Consider the following 21,959-nt stretch of genomic DNA (forward strand, 5'->3'; position numbering starts at 1 on the left):
TTTATTTTTCTGAACATATAGGGACGACCAAATTCCCGAATCAACGAGTAAGGAAAAGCAAATGCAACAAAATCTGCAGCTCCTAAATAATACTTGCGAGTGATTTAAAAAATATCTGTATGGGCAGTGGTGCAAGAAACTGTAATGGGGTAACGGCATTCAATTTTGTCAAATATGAGGTGGCAACCAGGATAGCGGAATCAAGAGCTATAAGAACTGTGAATACACAAAGCATCCCCATACCGTACGTACCACTTTGAGACTTTAATTCCCCAAATGCCTTCTGCAAGACCTTATCCTTTATCAGTATGAGTATAAGCCAAGAGTGACAACCAAACGCAATTTATCGAACACCTAATAGACACAATACAGAACCCATTAAAGCAGTCGACTTCAAACATCAATCTAACATCCAGCAAAGGCATGAGAAAGTAGTGGCTCACTCTTTGAAGGCATGTGGAAGTAAAACCGCTATCTCAACATCCATGGATTTTTCTGGAACTCTCCAATTGGAGACGTTTTTTCAGGATCTAGCCACAAGAGTCGAGAACTTGCTATTGTATATAATCTGGGCATTCAAATGTTTCAAAGGAACAGGAATAGTTCCTTAAAACAATCCCTGTTCCTCAGATTCCTTGCCAAAAAAAGGGAACGGAAATAGTGGGTGAAGGAGATTGCTGGTCTGGAAATATATGGAAGCGGTGCCGTCAGGGCCGGACCTTTCATGAGGCGGTTGCCCCATGAATATTTGATTATTTGGGGGCCCATAAAATTGGGAACCGTCCCTCTTTGCAAGGGCCCACTGTCCAGCCGCCCACGCCCTCCCCCTCTGCAAACCTGGCTCGCCCCTGCCCTTCTCCATCTCTCGCTTTCGCTCGCTGCCCTGCCCAGCCTCTCTGTCGCTCCGTCACTCCTGGCTTCGCCCTCGCTCTCGCCTCTCGCTGCTCGCCTGCGACGTCCCTGCTCCGTCGACCGTCGCTCGCTGCCTCTCTCCCGCTCCATCGATCGCCCTCGCCGGCTCGCCTCGCCCTCGTTGCCGGTGGCTCGCTCTCCGTCGCTCGCTGCCTCTCTCTCGCCCTCGCCGGCTCGCCGTCGTGGAGGGTGGCTCGCTGCTCTTGCCGTCTTGCGTCTTGCGTCTTGCCTCTTGCCTCTTGCTCCGTCGCTCGCTGTCGGCCCGCCACTATATGGTAATTTTGTAAGTTTTCCTCAGAGTTTGCGTTGTCCCAGCGTTCATGTGTTCGATTCTCATTTATTGTTTTGGCTGAACGCTCGCTTGTTTTGGGGTTTTCATGTCTACACTGCTACGGGGCTCGTATTTCTTTCGGTTGGTTTAATTTTTCTAGTTTTGAACGACTGATTTTACTCTGAAATTTTGCTAATTTGGTTCTTAGTTCACGACCATAATCACAATATGCGAACTAGAGGTTATCCGAAGTCGTCAAAGAACCTGGATTCTAGCACTGGTAAAGCCGAGATGGCCAACAAAGCATGGTTTTTGAATCATTGCTAGCCATATGAAACTTGTTGGTGCTAAGCAAGAAGAGTTTGGATTGAGTTTTCGTTATGAGAATGTAGTTGTTCTATTTGGCTTCATTTTGGCATTTTTGCAAACACTTGGTGCTCAGAACATGTATATCAGTCATAGCAGTTTTATCCGTTCTATTTGTTGATAATGAAGAAGGTCAAGTTGGAAATTCAATGATGTGGGGAGGTTTCAGAAGAAGGTTTACTAAAACCATTTTATCTGTTAAGCTTAGGGCCGCGGATGTCAATCCAAAATCTGTCAATCCAATCCAGTTTCAGTTCCAATGTGCTAACTCTATTGCTGCCTTGAACTTGACCCCTTGTAGTGCTACTGGGATTGTTACAAGCCCTTTGAGATCTCCTCTCTTTGCAATCTCTCTCTCATCTTTTAGCTCCTTGATAAATGAAAATCAAATTGCTGCATCATTTAAATCATATGACCAGAGTGAGGTTGATGACAATACCGAAGCTAGTGAAGATGATTGTAGTGATGACGGCCTGGATGTGAAATTTGGCCAGGATATAGCAATAGTTTTGAAGATCTTACAGGAACCAGGAAGAAGGATTTTTAAAGTGAGAAACAGGCTAGAGCAGTGTAGTATCACTGCCTCCTATGAGTTGGTTGTGGAGGTTCTCTCTCGGGTGCGCAATGATTGGGAAGCAGCATTCACCTTCTTTTTGTGGGCTGCAAAGCAGCCCGATTATGCACATTCCTTGCGAGCATACCACTCAATGATCTCTATTCTTGCAAAAATGAGAAAGTTTGACACTGCCTGGTCTTTGATCAATGAAATGAGGCGCACAAGGAGTGGTGAATCTCTAGTGACCCCTCAGACTTTATTGATCATGATCCGACGATATTGTGCCGCACATGAGATTGGGAAGGCTATTAGCACTTTTTATGCTCATAAGCTATTCAAATTTGATATGGGGATGGAAGAATTCCATAGCCTTCTCTCTGCTCTTTGTCGGTACAAAAATGTTAAAGATGCTGAGCATATGCTTTTCTGCAACGAAAACAGTTTCCCATTTAATACTAAGAGCTTTAACATTATTCTCAACGGCTGGTGTAATATTCTTGGCAACCCACGCGAGGCAAAGAGAATCTGGAGGGAGATGGATGAAAGAGGAATTGTGCGTGATGCTATATCATACTCAAGTATCCTTTCTTGCTTTTCAAAAGCCAATAAGCTCAATGAGGTGCTTAAGCTTTTCAATCAGATGAAGGCACTTGATATTGCTCCAGATAGGAAAGTTTACAATGCAGTCATCCATGCTCTTGCTAAAGGCAGGCTTGTGAAGGATGCTCACAATCTCTTGATAACAATGGAAGAAAATGGCATTGCTCCAAATGCTGTTACTTATAACTCGTTGATCAAGCCTATCTGTAGGGCTCACCAATTAGACGAAGCCCGAGAGGTGTTCAGTGAAATGTTGCAGCGTGGCCTGTCCCCAACTGTTCGGACATACCATGCCTTCTTTCGTATTTTAAGGTCAGCGCAGGAAGTCTTTGCACTCTTACAGAACATGAAAAAGATGGGCTGCTGTCCAAACAATGATACTTACATAATGTTGATTAGAAAGTTCTGTCGATGGCGCCAGCTTGACAATGTCCACAGGCTGTGGGGTGAGATGAGCCAGATGAGCCAAAATGGTGGCCCTGACCGGAGCTCATACATTGCATTGATATATGGGTTATTTTTGAATGGAGAGTTGGAGGAAGCACACAAATATTACAAAGAGATGAAAGCGAAACAATATTTGCCAGAACCAAAGTTAGATGAGATGCTTCAGTCTTGGGCTTTGGGCAAACAAATTACAAACCGCCAGATGATAGATTCAAGAGACAATCAGTTGGAGCTTAGTCATCTAGACAACAAAAGCAGGGTTACTTCTACAAAATTTGATAAGCAAAGTGTGTCTTACTAACAGCCTGAAACTTGAAGAGTTGTTAGAGAGGATGGCTTTTCTCTGTGGGATCACTAGCTTTGCAAGATTGATGATAAATTTTGCTGTTTATATAAGCATGATTTACTACTCAGCTAATCCCAGGTGTGTTCATGGCTCCTTACAGGTGCACAAAGCCTTGTTTTCTCATTTGCAAGTATCTCCTTATGTTTTTCACCCTTCATTTTTGTCAATAACTTGTGTTCCTATCCATAAAGAATCAACAAATGTTCCATTAATTTGAAAATGGATCCTAACCTGTTGGCCATACACTGTTTAACTGAAATTCTGTTTCCGTTACCAACATTTATGAGCATATAATATTTAAAAAATACAGGTATTGAAAAAAGTACCATTAATCTAACATGAAGATACCATTTAACATACGATAATGATAATACATATTAAAAGGCCACTAATCCAACTTTATGATGCTGTTAGGTTCATAATAATTGATAACATAAACATTATTCAACATGCAAAAGAAGAATTAGCTGTTCTTGTTGAAGTTGCAAGTAGGCTCAACTTTGTATTTGTTCCTTTTTTTTGTCCGAGACACAAAGTTTTGAGTCTTTATTTTTATTTTTGTATTGAGTTGTACTTAGGCTTGGACCAAATAATTTAGGCTAAGTCCATATTTTTGTTATTATATTTTTACGTTTTTTTATGTAATCACTCGATTTTTTTGTTATTTTGATTACACCCCTAAACTTGATTTTCAAGTCAATTTAATCTTCATACTTTGATATTTTTTGTATATATTAACTTAAATTTTTTGTTGTTTCGATTACATTCTTAAACCTTTTAAATTAATTTAACCTTTATATTTTCATGTGTAAAAAAAAAAATAATAAGATAACAAAATATACGTTATATTTTGTTCACGTCAAAGTAGAGTGAGTAAATTGAATAAAAAAATATAGGTTTAGTGATGTAATAAAAAACAATGAAAAATTTTAATTATCATATGAAAAAAATATTAAAGTATATGATTTAAAATTAAATTAAAAATATAAATTTATAAATATAATCAAAATAATGAATAATTTAATAAAAAAAAAGGGGTTACCATCCTCCTCTCTTGGAATTTCCATTGGACCCACAACCTCTTGTTGATATAATATAGGCTACTTTCCTTACACTTCAATTTTACATATCATCATGCATTCTTTCTAGAGATAGACAAAGGTGAGAAAAAAAAAATAGTGAGAAACCTGGAGATATGGCATGGTATGAAGGCATGACAAAATATATGACAATAGATTGAGATGATTGGAAAGTTATAATTCATCTAATCAATTTTGACCAATGAGATTAAGGCTTGAATTCTTTTTAATCGAAAGTGGACGTTATAGTTGTCGTTGACGTTTAAGTTGTTCATTATGAATTTTTTTAAATTAAAAGAAATTATTCAAGATATTCAAAACTTTTAGAGAAGATTGTATGGATTAATTTTAATCTTGAATCTTGAATATGTTGTTATCGCATAGTGTGCTGACATCATTCATATATTAGGTCCCATAAAATATTGTTTGTTATGTTTTGATGATAGTATTATAAGTTTTTTTACCATACTACTAGTATGCGTAAGTAGTTTGTCTACTAGATAAGTCGTATAGAAACGAAAAATAGATACAATATAGAATGAAAATGGAGAAAATGTTATTTTTTAAAAAACTATGAAACATAAATGTGGAGAAATGCATAAATAAAAAATATATATAATTTTTTATAAATATAATTTTTAATATAAAAAGTATAAAAAAATATAAATTTTATAATACATCTAAACAAATTTAAAAAAAATAAAAATTTTGAGTTAGAGATGCAAATTTTTTTTTCTTTAACCTATTCATGCATGGGAAAGCATTTTTAAATCGGGAGTGCCTTTTTTGTATTTTTTTAATATTATAAAATATTTTTAAAATTACATAAAAGACTCGAAAATATTTTTTCGTCTTTCGAAAGTAAAAATGAAAACTTTTAAAATGTGGAGACAGCTCCTAGTGCCTATAGTATGGCTTACATTTATTATTTATTTTATTATTAATAGCATAGTATGACAATATTATTAAATGCTATTTTTTAATACTATTTTTTACAATTTAAACAAAAAAAAAATGCCAAATGGGCTCATTATATTATATGATTCTAGAAGATAGAATTTGAATGATATGTATCCGCGTGTGACATTGGCAATTCATATAATGGGCCCATGTCACGTGAGGGACGTGTGCTGAATATTTTCTTGTTTTTCCTAATTGGCGGTGGGTGTGGGGGGTTTTACATCATATCGCCATTATTATAAAACGGTCACCTGCCCAAAAATAATTGGTTGGATCAAATGTCAAAAATACCCCTCCATTTCCAACCAGCGCCGCTGCGGCTGCTGCCGCTCCCTCCCCCACTTGCAGGGTGCCGACAACTCTTTTTTATTTTATCAAGAGAGACTCAGTCAACTCTACATTACTTTTTCAAAAATAATTTTATTAAATACTATAAAATATGTTATATTTACCATTAATTGATAAGAAGAGTATTTTTAAAATAAAATATAATATATTAAATATAATTTTTTTAAAAAAATAAAATACACCTATTATATAGAAATTATTATTTACATGAGTGAGCATTTAGTTTCAAATTGTTCAAATTGAATCGGTGAAATAAATATTTAAATTGATAAAATTAAAAAAATTATAAAATTAAACTGTTGGATTAGAATAAATTTTTTTAATTTATTGAATTATTAATAAAAAATGACGTCATTTTTTATATTTTAGTCTATTCAATTATTTTAATTTGTTTTAATATAAAAATAGAATCGAACTTGGAATAATTAAATTATTAAATTTAAAAATTAAATTAAACTGATAGTTTTAACTAATTTAATTTAATTGTTTTAATTTTAATTTAATTTAATAATTTTAATTTAATCAAAATATTGATGACCCCTACTTTTAAAGAGACATTAGCCTTTATTTTATCTTAATTGATGACGTAATGGAATTGAAGTCCCCCCACGTGCTACAGATTCCTATGCTCATTATTTTTTATTTTTTTATTTATTCAAGTGGTTATCATCCCTTCTATTTTAACAATACAATTTTAATAATCATTCTCGTGCATAGAGGGAGAGTGGGTTTTGGTAGTCACAATATAATTGATTTTTCATAATCAAGCACATCCTTGTCAATTGGGGTGTGTAAAGAGTTCATTTGGCTATCGAATTCATGAAAATTTGTTAATTGATTAAACTAATTTGATCGATTAACTTAAAAATTAAATTAATTAATAATTAAAAAAATTAAACTCAAATTGATTAAATCGAATAAACGTAAAAAAATTGAAAAGCCAAAATAACAAATAGAGAATACAAATAATCAAAGAAAATGACGTTGTTTTATAAATATTAAAATAACATCATTTTAAAATTTAGTTAATTTGATTATTCCAACCAAAAAATTTGAATTGAAAATTGAAACTTGAACTTTAAGAAAAATTAATTAAATTGAACAAATATAAGAAAAAAACTGAATCGATAAGTTTGATCGGTTCGGTTCGATTAATTTAGGTAAATTGAATTTTTTCTCTCTCCTAATTGTCAACTAATTAGTGTTATAAAAATTTTTATTCTTTAAACTTAACCAATAAAAATATATTATTTTATTTTTTTACATATTATACACATTTTTATTTTATTGAACCATCAAAATGTCAAATTAATGCGTAAAAGTCGTCTTAATTAATTTTTGTCTCATTTATAATATTAGACATTGTGGAGCTAATTTGACATGTTGCATGGAAATATTATGAATAAATTTAGATAGAACATTTGTATGGATATTATCAAAAGTTTTAGAGCCTCTTTGATAGGTTAAATATATATATATTTGTATATACTTTTATGTTTTTTTTTTTATGATCATTTGATTTTTTTGTTATTTTGATTATTTTTGAGTTATTTTAACTCTTATACTTTGACTTCTTTTTTTTTTTTTATGACAATGCAAATTTTTTATTATTTCGATTATACCTTTAAACTTATATTTTTTAATTAATATAGTTTTCGCATTCATGATTTAATATCATCCTTTTAGATTATTTTATAAATTCATAATAAATAACAAAATAAGATTGATTATTTTTAGTTAGACTAAACTTATTTTTTTTAGGTCCAAATTAAGAAATGTTATAAAATTTTATAATAAATTTTTATTTATTTTATTGAAAAGTATTTCAAATATTCCATAACTCAAATTGCAAGTGGTAGTTTTATTTTTGTCAAAGAGAGCGAAATAATGAATACTTTAGGGAGTAAGAGCATTTTTCGTCTCAATTGGTGCATCAAATACAGTGCTGTTCAGACAAAGTTAGCTATTCTCTCATTCCCTCATATCTTGTAGAGCTAATTTTTCTATTTTAGGCCGACGAATCTTCTTTTACTTTGTTTAGTCGAACCACTTAATAACTAAAGTTGATATTATAAGTGTCAATTTTTACGTAAAATAATAATTAACTCATAAATATATATTTTTAGCATTTTAAGTCATTGATTGAAAAATAATCAAGAGTTTGCATCATAAATAACAACACTCACTCAAATGTATTATTTTAGTTCTTAGGGATGATTATAATTCAGACTTTCAAAAACTTCCTCTACCTCGTGTACATGGCTTGAAAGTTTTAATAAAATATTAATTAAATACCTATTCTTTATTCTTATCAGTTATATGTATAATATCTTACTCAGTTACCAAACAATATAATAAAACACGCCGATACCAAAAATGCCCTTCATCTTAAACCTTGATTAAGTATGGGATAATTACGCGAATTCGAAATTCTAATCTTAATTAGAGTTTAAATATTTAATTAAAAATAATTCAGGAGAAAGTACAAAGCACGATGCAAAGGGCAATTTCGTATTTTCATAACTGGGCGTATATTATGCAATTTATATTACTATTATTATTATTTTTTAATAAGCGGCTGCTACCACCTAGTCTTGCTTGTTACGGCTCTCTCTCTCTCTTCTTTTCTCGATAATGGAAGTGGTGGAGAGCAACTGTGGAGAACAGTGAAGCCGAACTCGAACCTATCTTCGCTCAATCAGCAGAGAGTGTTTGATCAGTGTCAACCAAGAACCAAGGCCCAACAATGTTTATTGACAGGTCCCTCTTCCTGTTTTGATGCCCTTTGATAAAGTTGTTTGGTTGCTAAGAAAAGTGAGGAACCGCGAACAAATTAGGAACATTTTCAACTGTCTTGTGATGTAACTTCGTTTCTGTAGCGTGAGTTAGTTTCGAGCGGGGGGAATATATCTCGGTCCTGGGTTTTATCTGTTTTCTCTTCTTCTCTCTCAATTTTCCTGCTTTTTTTTTCTCGGCAACCAAGCACGCGCGCCGTTCTGAGATCGAACGAAATTGATACTGATTGTGTTTTCTTGTTTGTAGGGTATTCAACTCTCTTCTTCCCCGATTCGGCGTTCGGCGTTTTGGATCTGGGTTCTGACGTTTTATTTAATGCAACTTTGCGAATCAAACTGTTCTTGGATCTGCCATATCTTCGCATGTATGGGGTCAGTCTTTCTATCTCACTCGTGTTTGTCAATATATTGGATCTGTGTTCTTTGATTATTTTCGACCCTCTCTTTCTCTTAGTCCTGTTTGGCTGCTGAGAAAATATTTGAAAAGGAGCAACTTGACCGGTTCAAACTTGAACCTGCGCAAATTTCGATTAGTTCCGTTTTTTCCTGAAGAAGGACAAGGTGAAACATACAAGATTGTATTTGCACAGTACATATATATATATATATATATCTTGTTTAGTGCTATTGGTTGTAAACAAATTGGGAATTCATTCTCACTGACTATATTGTATTACTGTTAACCTAAATCACACAGAATCAAATACAAATTAGTCTAGCTGAGCAATAATTAGATACATCAATATAAAAGTCGTGCATGCAACCTGTGTACCCGATGACTTGTATTAGCAAAAGGAACAGCTTGAATGGTTGAAACTTGAACCTATGGAAATTTTGATTAGTTTAAGAAGAAGAAGGTGAAGAATACATAATTTTATTAGCCCTCAATCTTGTTTTAGTATTATGACAAAAAATTGCAGAGTATCTGGCGTGTATAACTTTTCGCTTTCTAAGTTTGGAATCTTGTGCTTGCTTGGAGCTTAAGTGAGCAGGAGGATTAAGGAAACAGAAATGTGTTTTGTGGGTCTTTTCTCTTTTTCCTATTGTTTGCTTAAGGTGCCAAACTTTTCCATATTCTGTATCTATTGGTTACTTGACATCTAATTTTATAGTCCGAACTATGGTCAATAGGTGTTGTTTTGCCATTTCTGTGTGATTTTTGCTTGCAGAAAATTTCACTTTCTTCCTTGTTAGGATTCTACTTCTTTTTTGTGTAAGATACTAATATATCCTATGCTTTCTATATATTTTTTATCCTTAATGATTTTTTTTTGTTAAGTTTTTAGAAATTTATTGGGGCTTTGTTTGCCCTGATGGAATATATTGGTGTAGCTGTGCATTGGGGATGCGGTTGTTAAGGAACATTTCTCTCATAACCAACCATGGAGCCAATTTGTTTTCAAGTGATGAGGGGAATCCATATTTCTCATGGCACTTCTAAAACTGCTATGTGCATTTCTCTTTTTAGAAACAAGTCATTTTATTTGAATTATAACCCTAAAACAATTAGACTTGATTCTGCGCCTTTCCAATTTTCAAGCGTATAGCTTGTAGAACTCTGTGCTGTTTCAAATTTTTTTATTAGGTGATATGAATTTGAAATATATATATATATATATTGTATACATTATCTGTCAGAAACTCTCACAGGTTTCTTATTCCTACCGCGGGGGGGTGTTTAGGTGGTTTACTTTTTATCTGATTATTTACATAATATGCACTTATCTGTGCTTGAGAATTTCAGAGCAGCTTGAAAATTAGTTTAATTGACTAATTGTGATTGAAGAAGAACTTTGTATGAACAAAAAGCTTTGGTGTTTGGTGGAAAAGAAAGTGTTGTTTGAAGTATAGGCTGCTGCATGGGGTTTAGATATAAATGATTATGCCATAATGAATAAATGAGTTTCCATGGTGGATGCTATTTACATGAGTAAAGGATTAAATGGATACAACATTTTACTGATAAAAAAACCAACTAGCTGGAAAAACTAAACATTTCTGACGATGATGTTTAATATATTGAAAGGGTAGTTATAGTCATGTTTCCTTGTTGCCACATCTAATCTTGTCCGTCTATGCTTCAGGTGCATCATTTCATTTTATTATCGGCACACACCACAAAGCTGTAATTCTTTCATTCTGTGGGTTGAGTAATCTCCTTGACACTTGTAGCATTAAAGTTATCTTTCTCTATCATGGCTGATCTCTAGCTTGGATAAATGAGGGTTGGATTATGTAGCTAACCTGACCTAATGGGATTAAGGATTGTGATGATGATGACAATGGTGTCTATATTTTTGCATGATCAGTAACTGGAGTGCTTTCAAAAAGATATATTGATCTCATGGTTGTGCGGATATACTCTTGACTTGTAATGGTTAACAATTGTGCATCGTCTCTGAAATGGGAGATTTCGTAGATTATATGAAATCCCCACTACAAGTGCCTTTTTCTCTATAATTTTTGCAAGATGCCTGGTTATCATATTACCCTGTTTTTATGACTAGTAGTCATATTTCCTGACCATCATAGGATTCCCTGCTCAAAGACAGGTACCCAGTAGCCAAATTTCATTAGGTTATCTTGGTCAGAGATTCTGCCTTTGCTTGCAGTATCATGGTCCTATTAGTTAATTCATTGACAGGCCTTTCAGACCCTGGTGCATTACACAATGCTACTTCCATGACCTGACTTAACTGTGATCTATGGTTAAAAACAAGAAAGTAGAAAGAAAACAGACGAAAAGGGGGAAAAAAAAACACATACTTGTAGCTTACTTTGATGCACCAAAGCCAAATGCAAATTAGTTATAGGAGGACAACGTGAAGATTTTATATTCACTTTTTTCTCACATCTTTTTTGATGCATGGGAAATTATGTGGTTCATACTAATCTCTATTATGGTCATAAACCTGATTCGCAACAGAGCAGAAGTTGTCTTGGTTGTTGTACTAAGCCTCCACTGATAATTGCTGTGGATGAGCCATCCAAGGGACTGAGAATTCGAGGCCAAACAGTTAAAAAACCAAACATTTTAGAGGATTTCTGGAGCACCAGCAGTCTTGAGATGGACAATAGTGCAGTTCAGTCCCAGAGAAGTGTTTCCTCGATGAGCACATCAAATCCACCCCTAGATCCACATAACAGTGTTGGCAGCACGAGCAACCCTACTGAATTTGTAAACCATGGTAAGTACAAAATATTTATTTTTTTTTGTTGGTTATGGCTTGCTGTAATGTCCTTACAAAAGGTAAGGCCACAGATAGAAATGACTGGCTAGTTAAAAATTTAAAATTCATGTAGCTGACTCTACATGTAAGAGAAATGCTTGATATGTTGTTGTTGGTTATGGCTTGCTAACTTATCAATAAAAAATTTTCATGGTCAAGCACCGGCAATTTGTTTGGCTCATGGGAGCCATATTAGCACCAGTCTCTATTTCTAGATAGGTGGGTTGGAACCATCATCTCAGTTCAACTCCTGAAAGTTAACACATCTCTATAGCGCCTTGGAAACCCACAGGAATTTGACTCTGTAAACTAATCAAATCTCTATGGTGCCTTGAAAAACCTCGTGTTGCTTTAGCTTGCCGCCATAGAATGCTTTCATGTTAGTAATCCTGCTAAATCCTGTAGTTCATAGTTTTTCTTTTTCTTGTCGATTTTCTAAAAGAAACAGCAGTTATAATGTCGTGCAACTCCCCAAGCTAGAGAACTTTTAGGACACTCCAAATAGATCTCTTTCATCTACGTTTTGATTTACTAGTGTATCTGCTAAAGTCGTTCTTTTCATGCAGGTCTTCTTCTTTGGAATCAGACAAGGCAGCAATGGATTGGAAATAAGAGTTCTCAGAACCGCCCACAAACCAGGGAAACCAAACTAAGGTACTCGCTTCATCTTCTCCTGGTTCAGTTAACCATGTTGATGGCAAACTTGTCGTTATGGTTCCATAAAAGATTCTTTCGTTGTTTCTCATGCATGCACAATACCCATTCACAGGAGCCAAAGCTTGACCTACTATGTTGCTCATTCATGATTTTTGAGGCTACCATCATTTATATAAGCACTTGACATTTGTACTTGATTTCTCCATTATCCTTTGCAGCCGGAATGCTTCTTATGATAGCTTACTTGGGACCAACAAACCTTTCGGCCAGACCATCCCTCTCTCTGTAAGTATACTGCCAGCCTGACTAGTTGGCTTCCGCTTCGCTGATCTTTTGTGCTAGCTAGATTGTCGCTGAGCGTCTTTGGTTTCAAATGACAGGAAATGGTGGAATTTCTAGTCGATGTCTGGGAACAGGAGGGATTGTATGATTGAGCTCCCGAAACAAGAGTAACATTACAAGTATTCTTTCTCCACCGTAACCTTACAACTCTTCGGTACTGAAATTCGTCCCCGCTAAGTGCATGATCGTCAACAACATTGCTGGCGGCATCGGTCATAATATCTTTGCTCCTCTAGACAGGTTTTCTGATTGTCGAGGAAGTAGTGATACTGAAAGCTTGTTTAAATGGCTTCCCCCCTTTTTTGTCTGTTTGGAGTTACTGTCATGCTAGAGACGATGATTGTTCTTATTTCAAAGTTTTAGAGCATTTTCAGCCAAACCCTTCTGCAAAGGCTCTGTTTCTTGTTAGACCTGTCCTAAAAAGGGGGTACCCTTATGGCATTGACTTGTACAAATATGCCCTTGGGATTGGATTTCTATTTTCCACTTTTGAAGCTAAATCACTTGCCTCAATAACTGGATTAACCCAATTGATTATAGCCATCATAATCACAATTTCATGTTTGACTCTATTTGTATTACTTCTTTTTGTTACATCGTATTTGGGACAAAGATGACACGTCACGATGGTATTAGTATATAACAATTGCTTTTAGGATATGAACTCGTTATAAAATGAGTTTTTGTTGGAGATGCTAAAATTAGGGCAAACACGAGCTAGAGCATGAGAGAAGGCTCGTGCAATTCCTACAAAAGTGGAAGCTCGTGTAACACATAGTGTGATCGTGTGAATATGATATGATACATATTAAGCTAGTATTTGTTAAGGTAGTGTTTGTTAACTAAGATATAGACCAAAAAAGGAGGGATATGAAAAGTATTCCAGATGTTTGATCTTTTCAATCTATTTGTTAAACTTATCTGATGATCATTGGAAAAGAAGTCACGTGACTTCTTATTTTGCTTGTTCAAGATATGTTTATCTTTCACCCTTCTCAAGATAAGTATATCTTAGTTTTTATAGATAAGAAAAAAATGACGATTGTGTCATCTAGTGCATTTTAAAAAATTTAATAAACAACTTGATAAAAATTTTGTAATGCTTCCCAACTTTATTTTGACAATTTCATATCTTGGTCCGAAAAGTATTCAGACTTTATCTTGATACTTTCTTATCTTATTTATTTAAACAAACGCTACCTAAAATGAGTAAGATAAGATTGTATTAATATAAAATTTTAGTGTTTTTCGAATCAAAATATGGAATGATCAAAATAAGATTGAGAAACATTTAAAAAATTTACCAAATTGTTTGTTAAAGTTTTTAGAATTTACGAGAGAATATATGAATTATTTTTCTTATCAATAAGGTTCAAGTTATGTTTATTCAGAAAGAAAAGACATAAGTGTATCTAGATAATATTAGATAAATTTAATAAACATATTAGAAAAAATTAAAGTTTAGAATACTTTTTATATCATACATTTTTTTTTTTTAGTCTATATTTTGGTTAACAAACACTATAGAAAAGTAGTTAGGGACTTAGATTAGATTTAGATGTAACAAAATTTGTCTTGTTGGAACCTTAGAAAGTAATCTAATAATAATTATTTGTGTGACAAAGAGGGGAGCAAAGTAAGTTAGTGTTACACTTTCAACCTCCACTCAAATAATTGTTGGTGCATGCCTATACAAGTTGATATTATTATAAAATTTTAGGAAAATTACGTTTCTTTTCCCTATGATTTGTCATGAATATAAAAAATACCTCCATTTTTTAAAAAGATTACACTATCCCTATGGTTCAAAGGTTCTATTCAATTACTAGACAAGGTAACTTAAAGTTTTATAAAATTATGTAATTTTTTGTAATAAATGTTAACTGAGACTATATTAGTATAATTTTCAAAATGTGAGAGGTACACATTGTAATTTATTGAAAATTTTAGAATATCGAGTATAATTTATTCTAAAATTTTTGTATGAAAAGTGTTATTAAAATAATGAAAGTAATTTTTGAAAATTATTTTTTTTTAAATTTCCAACCGACTTTTAAAAATTAATTTTTTTAGTCAAACCGAATTATTTTTCTCTCCCACTTATGATCGAATTAATTGAACCAACCAATTTAATTGGACTTTAAAAACATTGATAAAAAGGTCTGGAAACTGAAAATTTAAATAATTTTTTTAATATAAATGAATAATAATATCCACGTCATAGTCATTCCCAGTTTCCAAAAGAAATGATTGAGCTGGAATGAGGGAGAGTAGTTACCTGGAAATAGTAAAAAAATCAGCAAGTTGAAGAGGAGAGAGAATGTTAGCACTTGTCAATGAAAACAAATAACGCGCTTTATAATAATATACATTATACATATATATATATATTTTATGTGTAAAATATCTTTAGTGAAAGCAACTTCATCCCCAAGCAAAACGTGGTTGGTGTCGCTTCTGACATCATAGTAAGTTTATTTGCTTGAGATTTGCTAAAAAGACAATAATCAAAGAGGATTAACTTATTAGTATATTTTGGATTACATTATGATCACTATATATAATATATCATAAATGATAAAAATATTCCTCCGCCTCATTGCCTCACCATCTTGGATAAGGAGTATTATTTTAGTCACGTGTCTCGCTGTTTAACTTCATCTCAGTACCTCATTTCATTGCTTTAGGTAAATGGTATTTTGAATATTTTAGTTACATTATGTACTCTAAAGTGTAATCTATATTAGTAGTATTTTCTATCAGAGAGTATATGGTACTTTTTGTATAAATATTTTGATATTTAAATCAAATACTAGAGATTATTAAAGAGTTGAATGGAGAATTTTAATTAGTATTTGAGACATATCATTTTTGAGATGATAGCTCACCTATTTATAGAGAAACGTGAGAATTCAAGATAAACACTTTTAATATTCGAAGATCAATTAAGATTGAGACTTCTAACAAATAAGTCAGATTCATTGTGAGATTTTTTAAGAGCTTTTTGATTGTCGGAATTATTTGTTTATGCATTTTTACTAAGAACACTTTGTGGGAGAGGCTTCTAATCATTCTCATTTATCATATTGTGACTCATGACATATTAATAAAAAAGAAAAATTTGTGGATATAATATAATATTGATACTTTTATAGATATGACTCAATTTCATGAAAAATATTGAGTTCATGATAATTAAATGCTCATATTGAACATAATTTATGTTAATAGATTCGGATCTAAATTCGAACAAATATACATATATACTCAACAATTCTTTGTAGATTAGTTGGTAGTTGAGTTCAGACTTGATCTCTTAACAAGTCTTTGAACCAACCTATCTAGTTATTGATTCATATTTGATTAAATAAATCGGAATCAACTTGAGTTCAGACTTCACTCGAACTCTTTAAAAAAGTCTTTCTCAAATAAAAAAATAGCTGCCATGGTTGTTGCCTTTAGGACTTAAGGGTGGTGTGACTTTGATCAAGGGGTATGGTCGGTTGGTAGTTATGTCTGCAAATTAGGGTAATTTAGGGAGAAGAAGGTCAACCTAGCTGTATAGACAGTGGTGACATTCTCTTTATTTCCATCACTCAACCTAGCTGTGCTTTAACTTGTCTTCACAACTTGCCATTTTAAGTTAATTTGCCATTGGTATTGGACAAAATTTATATTTTTTATCTCTATAATTTTATTTTATTTTTATGTATAATCGCTCGAATTTTTCGTTATTTCAATCACACCCCATACATTGTAATTTTTTAGTCAATTTAACATTTGTATCTTAATATTTTTTTTATATAATAATTTAAATTTTTTATTATTTCGATTACACCATTGGACATACATTTTTAAGTCAATTTAACCTATATACTTCAACATGAATAGAGTGTTATATGTATTTTGTCATCTCACTTTATTTTTTTTATACATAAAAATATAAAAATTAAATTTATTCAAAAATGTAAGTTCAGGTGTATAATCGAAACAACGAAAATTGATTGTCACATGAAAAAATGTCAAAGTATAAGAATTAAATTGACTCAAAAATACAGATTTAATAATGTAATTAAAATAACAAAAATAATCTAAATGATAATATGAAAAAACATAAAAAATAAGAAACCAAATTTTAATTTGGCCATTGTTATTGCTATTCCTAACGCGTTTATGGTGTCACGTTTGGCTTCCAATGAACACCAAGGGGGATGTATTCCTTTGCGGGCCATTTTAAGATGTAATTATAAATGTAGTTTATCACCAACAAAATCTTTTAGGGTCGTTTTTATAATTTTAAAAATATTTTATAATAATAAAAAATATTAAAAACACATTTTCAATTTTGAATTACATTTTTATTTCGCAATCATGTTAGAGATAGAAATAATTATGTCTCTTCTTTTTTGATAATTATGTTAGAAATATGAACAACTTATATTTATATATGTTTGAATGAACAATAGGATTTACGTTTATATTTAATTGAATAATTTTTTATATTTTTTATTAAAATTTATATTTACAAAAAAAGGTTTATGTATTTTTTTTACATGTTTCCATTTTCTATTTTTTTTTAAAAATATCATTTTTCAATTTCTATTTCGTATCATATCTATTTTTCATTTCTATTTTTGTGCAACCTAAAAAATTACATGGGGATCGCGTTTCGATTTTTTCTATTTTGGAGTGAAAAATTTTAAATAAAAAAAAATTATATGTATTTCACAAAAATTACGCGAATGAGATTTTTCTTTTTTTTAGTATTTTTGGTCAAATTCATTAATATTTGTCTACTTATTTGTTAATCTAAAATATATGATTTTACTAGTTAATTCCTCCGTTCAGTATTAAAATTGTTATATGATTAAAAATAAGGGTGTACAAATAGTCAGTTTGATTACCGAATAGATTAAAATCTACTAACCGATTAAATAGAACTGATTGATTAATTGATAATTAGAAAAATCGAACCTTATCCTTATAAATCAAACTGACAAATCAAACCGAAGAAGCGCAAAAAAAAATTGAAGTAACTGATAAAAAATACACAAAATCGAAGAAAATGACGTTTTATGAACATCAAAACGATATCATTTTAAAATTTGATTGGTTCTGTTAGTTTGGTTCTCCCAACCATAAAATCGAATCGAAAATCAAAAATCAATTTTTTGAGAAAAATTAACCGAATTGAATTGATGCAAGAAAAAAATCGAATAGAACCAACAAATTCTGTCGATTCAGTTATAGAGCAAAAGATGGAGACTAAATCCAGATACCTGGTTGGCTATCACAAGAGAGGAAAGAAATGTAAGATTACGATTAGTGATTGTAAATGTGTGCAAGTAGTCCAAATGATGCTATGCCAGAGCTTAACAGTGAGATTGATTTAAAGTTCAGAATTCAAGGTTTCAAGTTCTTGTTGAAGAGGGTTTGGGCGACATTTTACTACTGACAATGACAATAAGTGGATTAACCCAATTGATTATAGCCATCATAATCACAGTTGAAAAATATTATTGGTAAATCATTGTGTACATTTTGAATTACATAATAATGTACCAATATCTAAAATACCCTCACCCAAGGTGGTGAGGCGCAGTGAGGTAAGAGGTATTTATGTCATTTATTTGTCTTACGTAGCTCAAAGTATATATAAATGATGTACAAGTAGCATGACCCATCACAATTTCATGTTTGACTCTATTTGTATTACTTCTTTTTGTTACATCGCATTTGGGACAAAAATGAAACGCCACAATGGTATAACAATTGCTTTTAGGATATGAACTCGTAATAAAATGGGTTTTGTTAGAGATGCTAAAATTAGGGCAAACACGGGCCAGAGCATGATAGAACTATACTCTTGTATTCCTTACAAAAGTGGAAGCTAGTATAACACATAGCGTGATCGTGTGAATATGATATGTATTAAGATAGTGTTTGTTAAAATGAATAAGATAAAATTGTATTAATATAAGGTTTGAATGTTTTTTCAGATCAAGCTATGGAGTGGTCAAGATAAAATTAAAAAATATTTTTACCAAACTGTTTGTTAAAGTTTTTAGAATGTACAGAAAGATATATGAGTCATTTTTTTTTTTATCTATAAGGTACAATATATGTTTATCTAGAGGAGGGAGAAAAAACATATCTGGATAATGTTATAAGAACTTACGTAACTTTTTTTACAAAAGTTATTAGATAAATTTAATAAAAATTTAAAATACTTTTCGTATTGTACATTTTTTTATTTATATTTTGACTAACAAACACTACAGGATAATAGTTAGAAATTTAGATTAGATTGAGATGTAACAAAATTTATCTTGTTGGGACCTTAGAAAATAATCTAATAATAATTATTTGTGTGACAAAGAGGGAGCAAAGTAAGTTGGTGTTACACTTTCAGTCTTTCAACCTCCATTCAAATAATTGTTGGTACATGCCCATACAAGTTGATATTATTATAAAATTTTAGAAAAATTACGTTTCTTTTCCCTATGATTTGTCGAGAATATAAAATATACCTCTATTTTTTCTAAAATTACGTAAAATGTGACAAATACCTCTATTTTACGTAAAATTACACTATCCTTAAAATTTTATAAAATTACGTAATCCTTTGTAACAAATGTTAACTGAGACTATATTAGTATAATTTTTAAAATGTGGGAGGAACACATTGTAATTTATTGAAAATTTTAAAATATTGAGTATAATTTATTCTAAAATTTTTGTAAGAAAAGTGTTATTAAAATAAGAAAGTAATTTTTGAAAATTATTTTTTTTTTGAAAATTTCCATCGACTTTTAAAAATTAATTTTTTTTTTGCTAAACTAAGTTATTTTTCTCTCCTACTTATGATCGGATTAATTGAACCAACCAATTTAATCGGACTCTAAAAACATTGATAAAAAGGTATGGTAACTGAAAATTTAAATAATATTTTTTAATACAAATTAATAATAATATCCACATCATAGTCATTCCCAGTTTCCAAAAGAAATGGTGGAGCTGGAACGAGGGAGAGTAGATACCTGGAAATAGTAAAAAAATCAGCAAGTTGAAGAGGAGAGAGAATGTTAGCACTTTGTCAATGAAAACAAATAACGCGCTTTATAATAATATACATATATATATTTTATGTGTAAAATATCTTTAGTGAAAGCAACTTCATCCCCAAGCAAAACGTTCGGAGTATAAAATGGTTGTTGTCGCTTCTAACATCATAGTAAGTTTATTTGCTTGAGATTTGCTAAAAAGACAATAATGAGGGACTACCATGTTATTGATATATTGTTACATTATGTATCATAAATGAAAAAAATATTTCTTATACTTTATTGTCTTATCGTCTTGAGTAAGGGGTATTTTAATCATATGTCTTACCGTTTTACGTTGTCTCACTACCTAATTTTATTACCTTAGATAAGGGATATTTTGGATATTTTAGTTATATTATGTAATTCAAGATATAATCCATGATGTACTAATAATATTTTCCATAAGAGAGTATATGGTATTTTTTGTGTAAATATTTTAATATTTAAACCAAATACTAAAGATTATTAAAAAGTTGAATGTATAATTTTAATTGGTATTTGAGACGTATTATTTTGGAGATGATAGCTCATCTATTTATAGAGACGTGAGAATTCAAGATAAACACTTCCGATATTTCGAGATCAATTAAGATTGAGACTTGTAACAAATAATTCATATCATTTGTGAGATTTTCAAAGATTTTTTCGTTTGTCGGAATTATCCGTTTATGTATTTTTACTAAGCACACCTCATGTGAGAGGTTTCTAATCATTCTCATTTATCAGGCTGTGACTCATGACAAATTAATAATAAAAAAAAATTGTGAGTATAATATAATATTGATACTTTTACGGATATGACTTAATTTCATGAAAAATATTGAGTCCATGATAATTAAAATGATCATATTTGAGATCATTTATGTAAATAGATTTAAATCTAAATTCTAACAAACGTACATGTTTATTAATTCATATTCAACAATTCTTTGTAAGTTAATTAGTAGTTGAGTTTAGATTTGACCTCTTATGAACTCTTTGAACTAACGTATTTACTTATTGATTCATACTTGACTAAATAAGTCAGAATCAAGTTAAGTTCAGACTTGACTAAATAAGTTTAGACTTGACTAAAACTCTTTAAGAAAATCTTTCTCAAATAAATAACTACCATGGTTGTTGCCTTAAAGAGACGATTGATACGGGAGAAGTTTTTAAATTCTTGAAATTCATGATTCTTGTGAATGCTCTTGAAAATTTTTGAATCTCAAGATTTATGCAATTCTATATTTGGTTAGGTTTAAACATTCTTAGGAATGTTGAATATTCTTTTCTCAGAATGATACATTCCTATGTTTTGTTTAAATATAATATTCTTGAGAATTCATGTTTTTTTTTAAATTACTCTTATTTAATTTTTTATTTAAAAATAATAAGTTCCTTCTACTATAAAAAATATTAGGACCACAACATCTTTAGAAAATCAAAAAAATGTCATTTTTTTACACATTATATATATATGCATGTGTATATATAATATATATACATAATATATATGTTTGTATGAATATCTACTTTAATATATATATATATATATAATATGTTTATATAGGGTTATAAAAAGATAAGGGGTGTTTTAGTCTTTTTATTTGTTAAAAATATTTTTAAATCTATGAGGAATTTGGATTCTCAACTCTCCATAGAAATCTTTTTGTGAAAAAATTGTTTAAAAATCATTCTTGGGAATCTTATTTCTCAAAATTATTTTTATAAAAAAGTTGTACCAAACATGAAAATATAGATTCTCACCCTAATATTCTTAAGAATTTTAAAATTTCTTCTATACCATATACCAAATACCTATTGGAATAAGGGTGGTGTGATTTTGATCAAGGGGAATGGTTGGTTGGTAGTTATGTTTGCAAATTAGGGTGATTTAGGGAGAAGATGGTCAACCTAGCTGTATAGACAGTGGTGACATCCACCTTATTTCCATCACTCAAT

The 21,959-nt window shown here is 31.3% G+C and overlaps 3 protein-coding genes across 4 annotated transcripts; all 3 read left to right on the forward strand.

The window, feature by feature from the left end:
* Window positions 1–724: 724 nt before the first annotated feature.
* Window positions 725–1,699, forward strand: LOC127813383 (uncharacterized). Of its 2 annotated transcripts, none has more exons than XM_052354329.1 (2): window positions 725–1,195; window positions 1,392–1,699. In XM_052354329.1, the coding sequence occupies exons 1-2, from the start codon at window positions 725–727 to the stop codon at window positions 1,497–1,499; spliced, it is 579 nt and encodes a 192-aa protein (XP_052210289.1). In that variant the 3' UTR covers window positions 1,500–1,699. The 2 variants fall into 2 exon arrangements, with proteins under 2 accessions (XP_052210289.1, XP_052210287.1); XM_052354327.1 differs by having other exon boundaries at window positions 725–1,187.
* Window positions 1,699–3,764, forward strand: LOC127813382 (pentatricopeptide repeat-containing protein At5g15010, mitochondrial). Its single transcript, XM_052354326.1, has one exon. The coding sequence runs from the start codon at window positions 1,699–1,701 to the stop codon at window positions 3,451–3,453; it is 1,755 nt and encodes a 584-aa protein (XP_052210286.1). The 3' UTR covers window positions 3,454–3,764.
* On the forward strand, window positions 3,485–13,481 carry LOC127812838 (uncharacterized). The gene is made up of 7 exons (XM_052353363.1): window positions 3,485–3,576; window positions 8,461–8,645; window positions 8,928–9,052; window positions 11,607–11,868; window positions 12,477–12,564; window positions 12,786–12,852; window positions 12,948–13,481. Exons 1-7 carry the CDS (start codon window positions 3,485–3,487, stop codon window positions 12,999–13,001), a joined length of 873 nt encoding a protein of 290 aa, XP_052209323.1. The 3' UTR covers window positions 13,002–13,481.
* The last annotated feature ends 8,478 nt before the right edge of the window (window positions 13,482–21,959 follow it).

Source organism: Diospyros lotus, chromosome 11 (assembly GCF_014633365.1).
Source record: "Diospyros lotus cultivar Yz01 chromosome 11, ASM1463336v1, whole genome shotgun sequence".
Taxonomy (NCBI): domain Eukaryota; kingdom Viridiplantae; phylum Streptophyta; class Magnoliopsida; order Ericales; family Ebenaceae; genus Diospyros; species Diospyros lotus.

What these genes read in the sequence shown, in the direction of transcription:
- LOC127813383 (XM_052354327.1), top strand. Translation starts at nt 725, where the DNA reads ATGAGGCGGTTGCCCCATGAATATTTGATTATTTGGGGGCCCATAAAA. An exon ending in TGTCGGCCCGCCACTATATG is followed by an intron (nt 1,188 to 1,391) that starts GTAATTTTGTAA and finishes TTTGGTTCTTAG; the next exon opens with TTCACGACCATAATCACAAT.
- LOC127813382 (XM_052354326.1), top strand. Translation starts at nt 1,699, where the DNA reads ATGATGTGGGGAGGTTTCAGAAGAAGGTTTACTAAAACCATTTTATCT.
- LOC127812838 (XM_052353363.1), top strand. Translation starts at nt 3,485, where the DNA reads ATGGCTTTTCTCTGTGGGATCACTAGCTTTGCAAGATTGATGATAAAT. An exon ending in ACCAGGGAAACCAAACTAAG is followed by an intron (nt 12,565 to 12,785) that starts GTACTCGCTTCA and finishes TATCCTTTGCAG; the next exon opens with CCGGAATGCTTCTTATGATA. An exon ending in GCCAGACCATCCCTCTCTCT is followed by an intron (nt 12,853 to 12,947) that starts GTAAGTATACTG and finishes TTCAAATGACAG; the next exon opens with GAAATGGTGGAATTTCTAGT.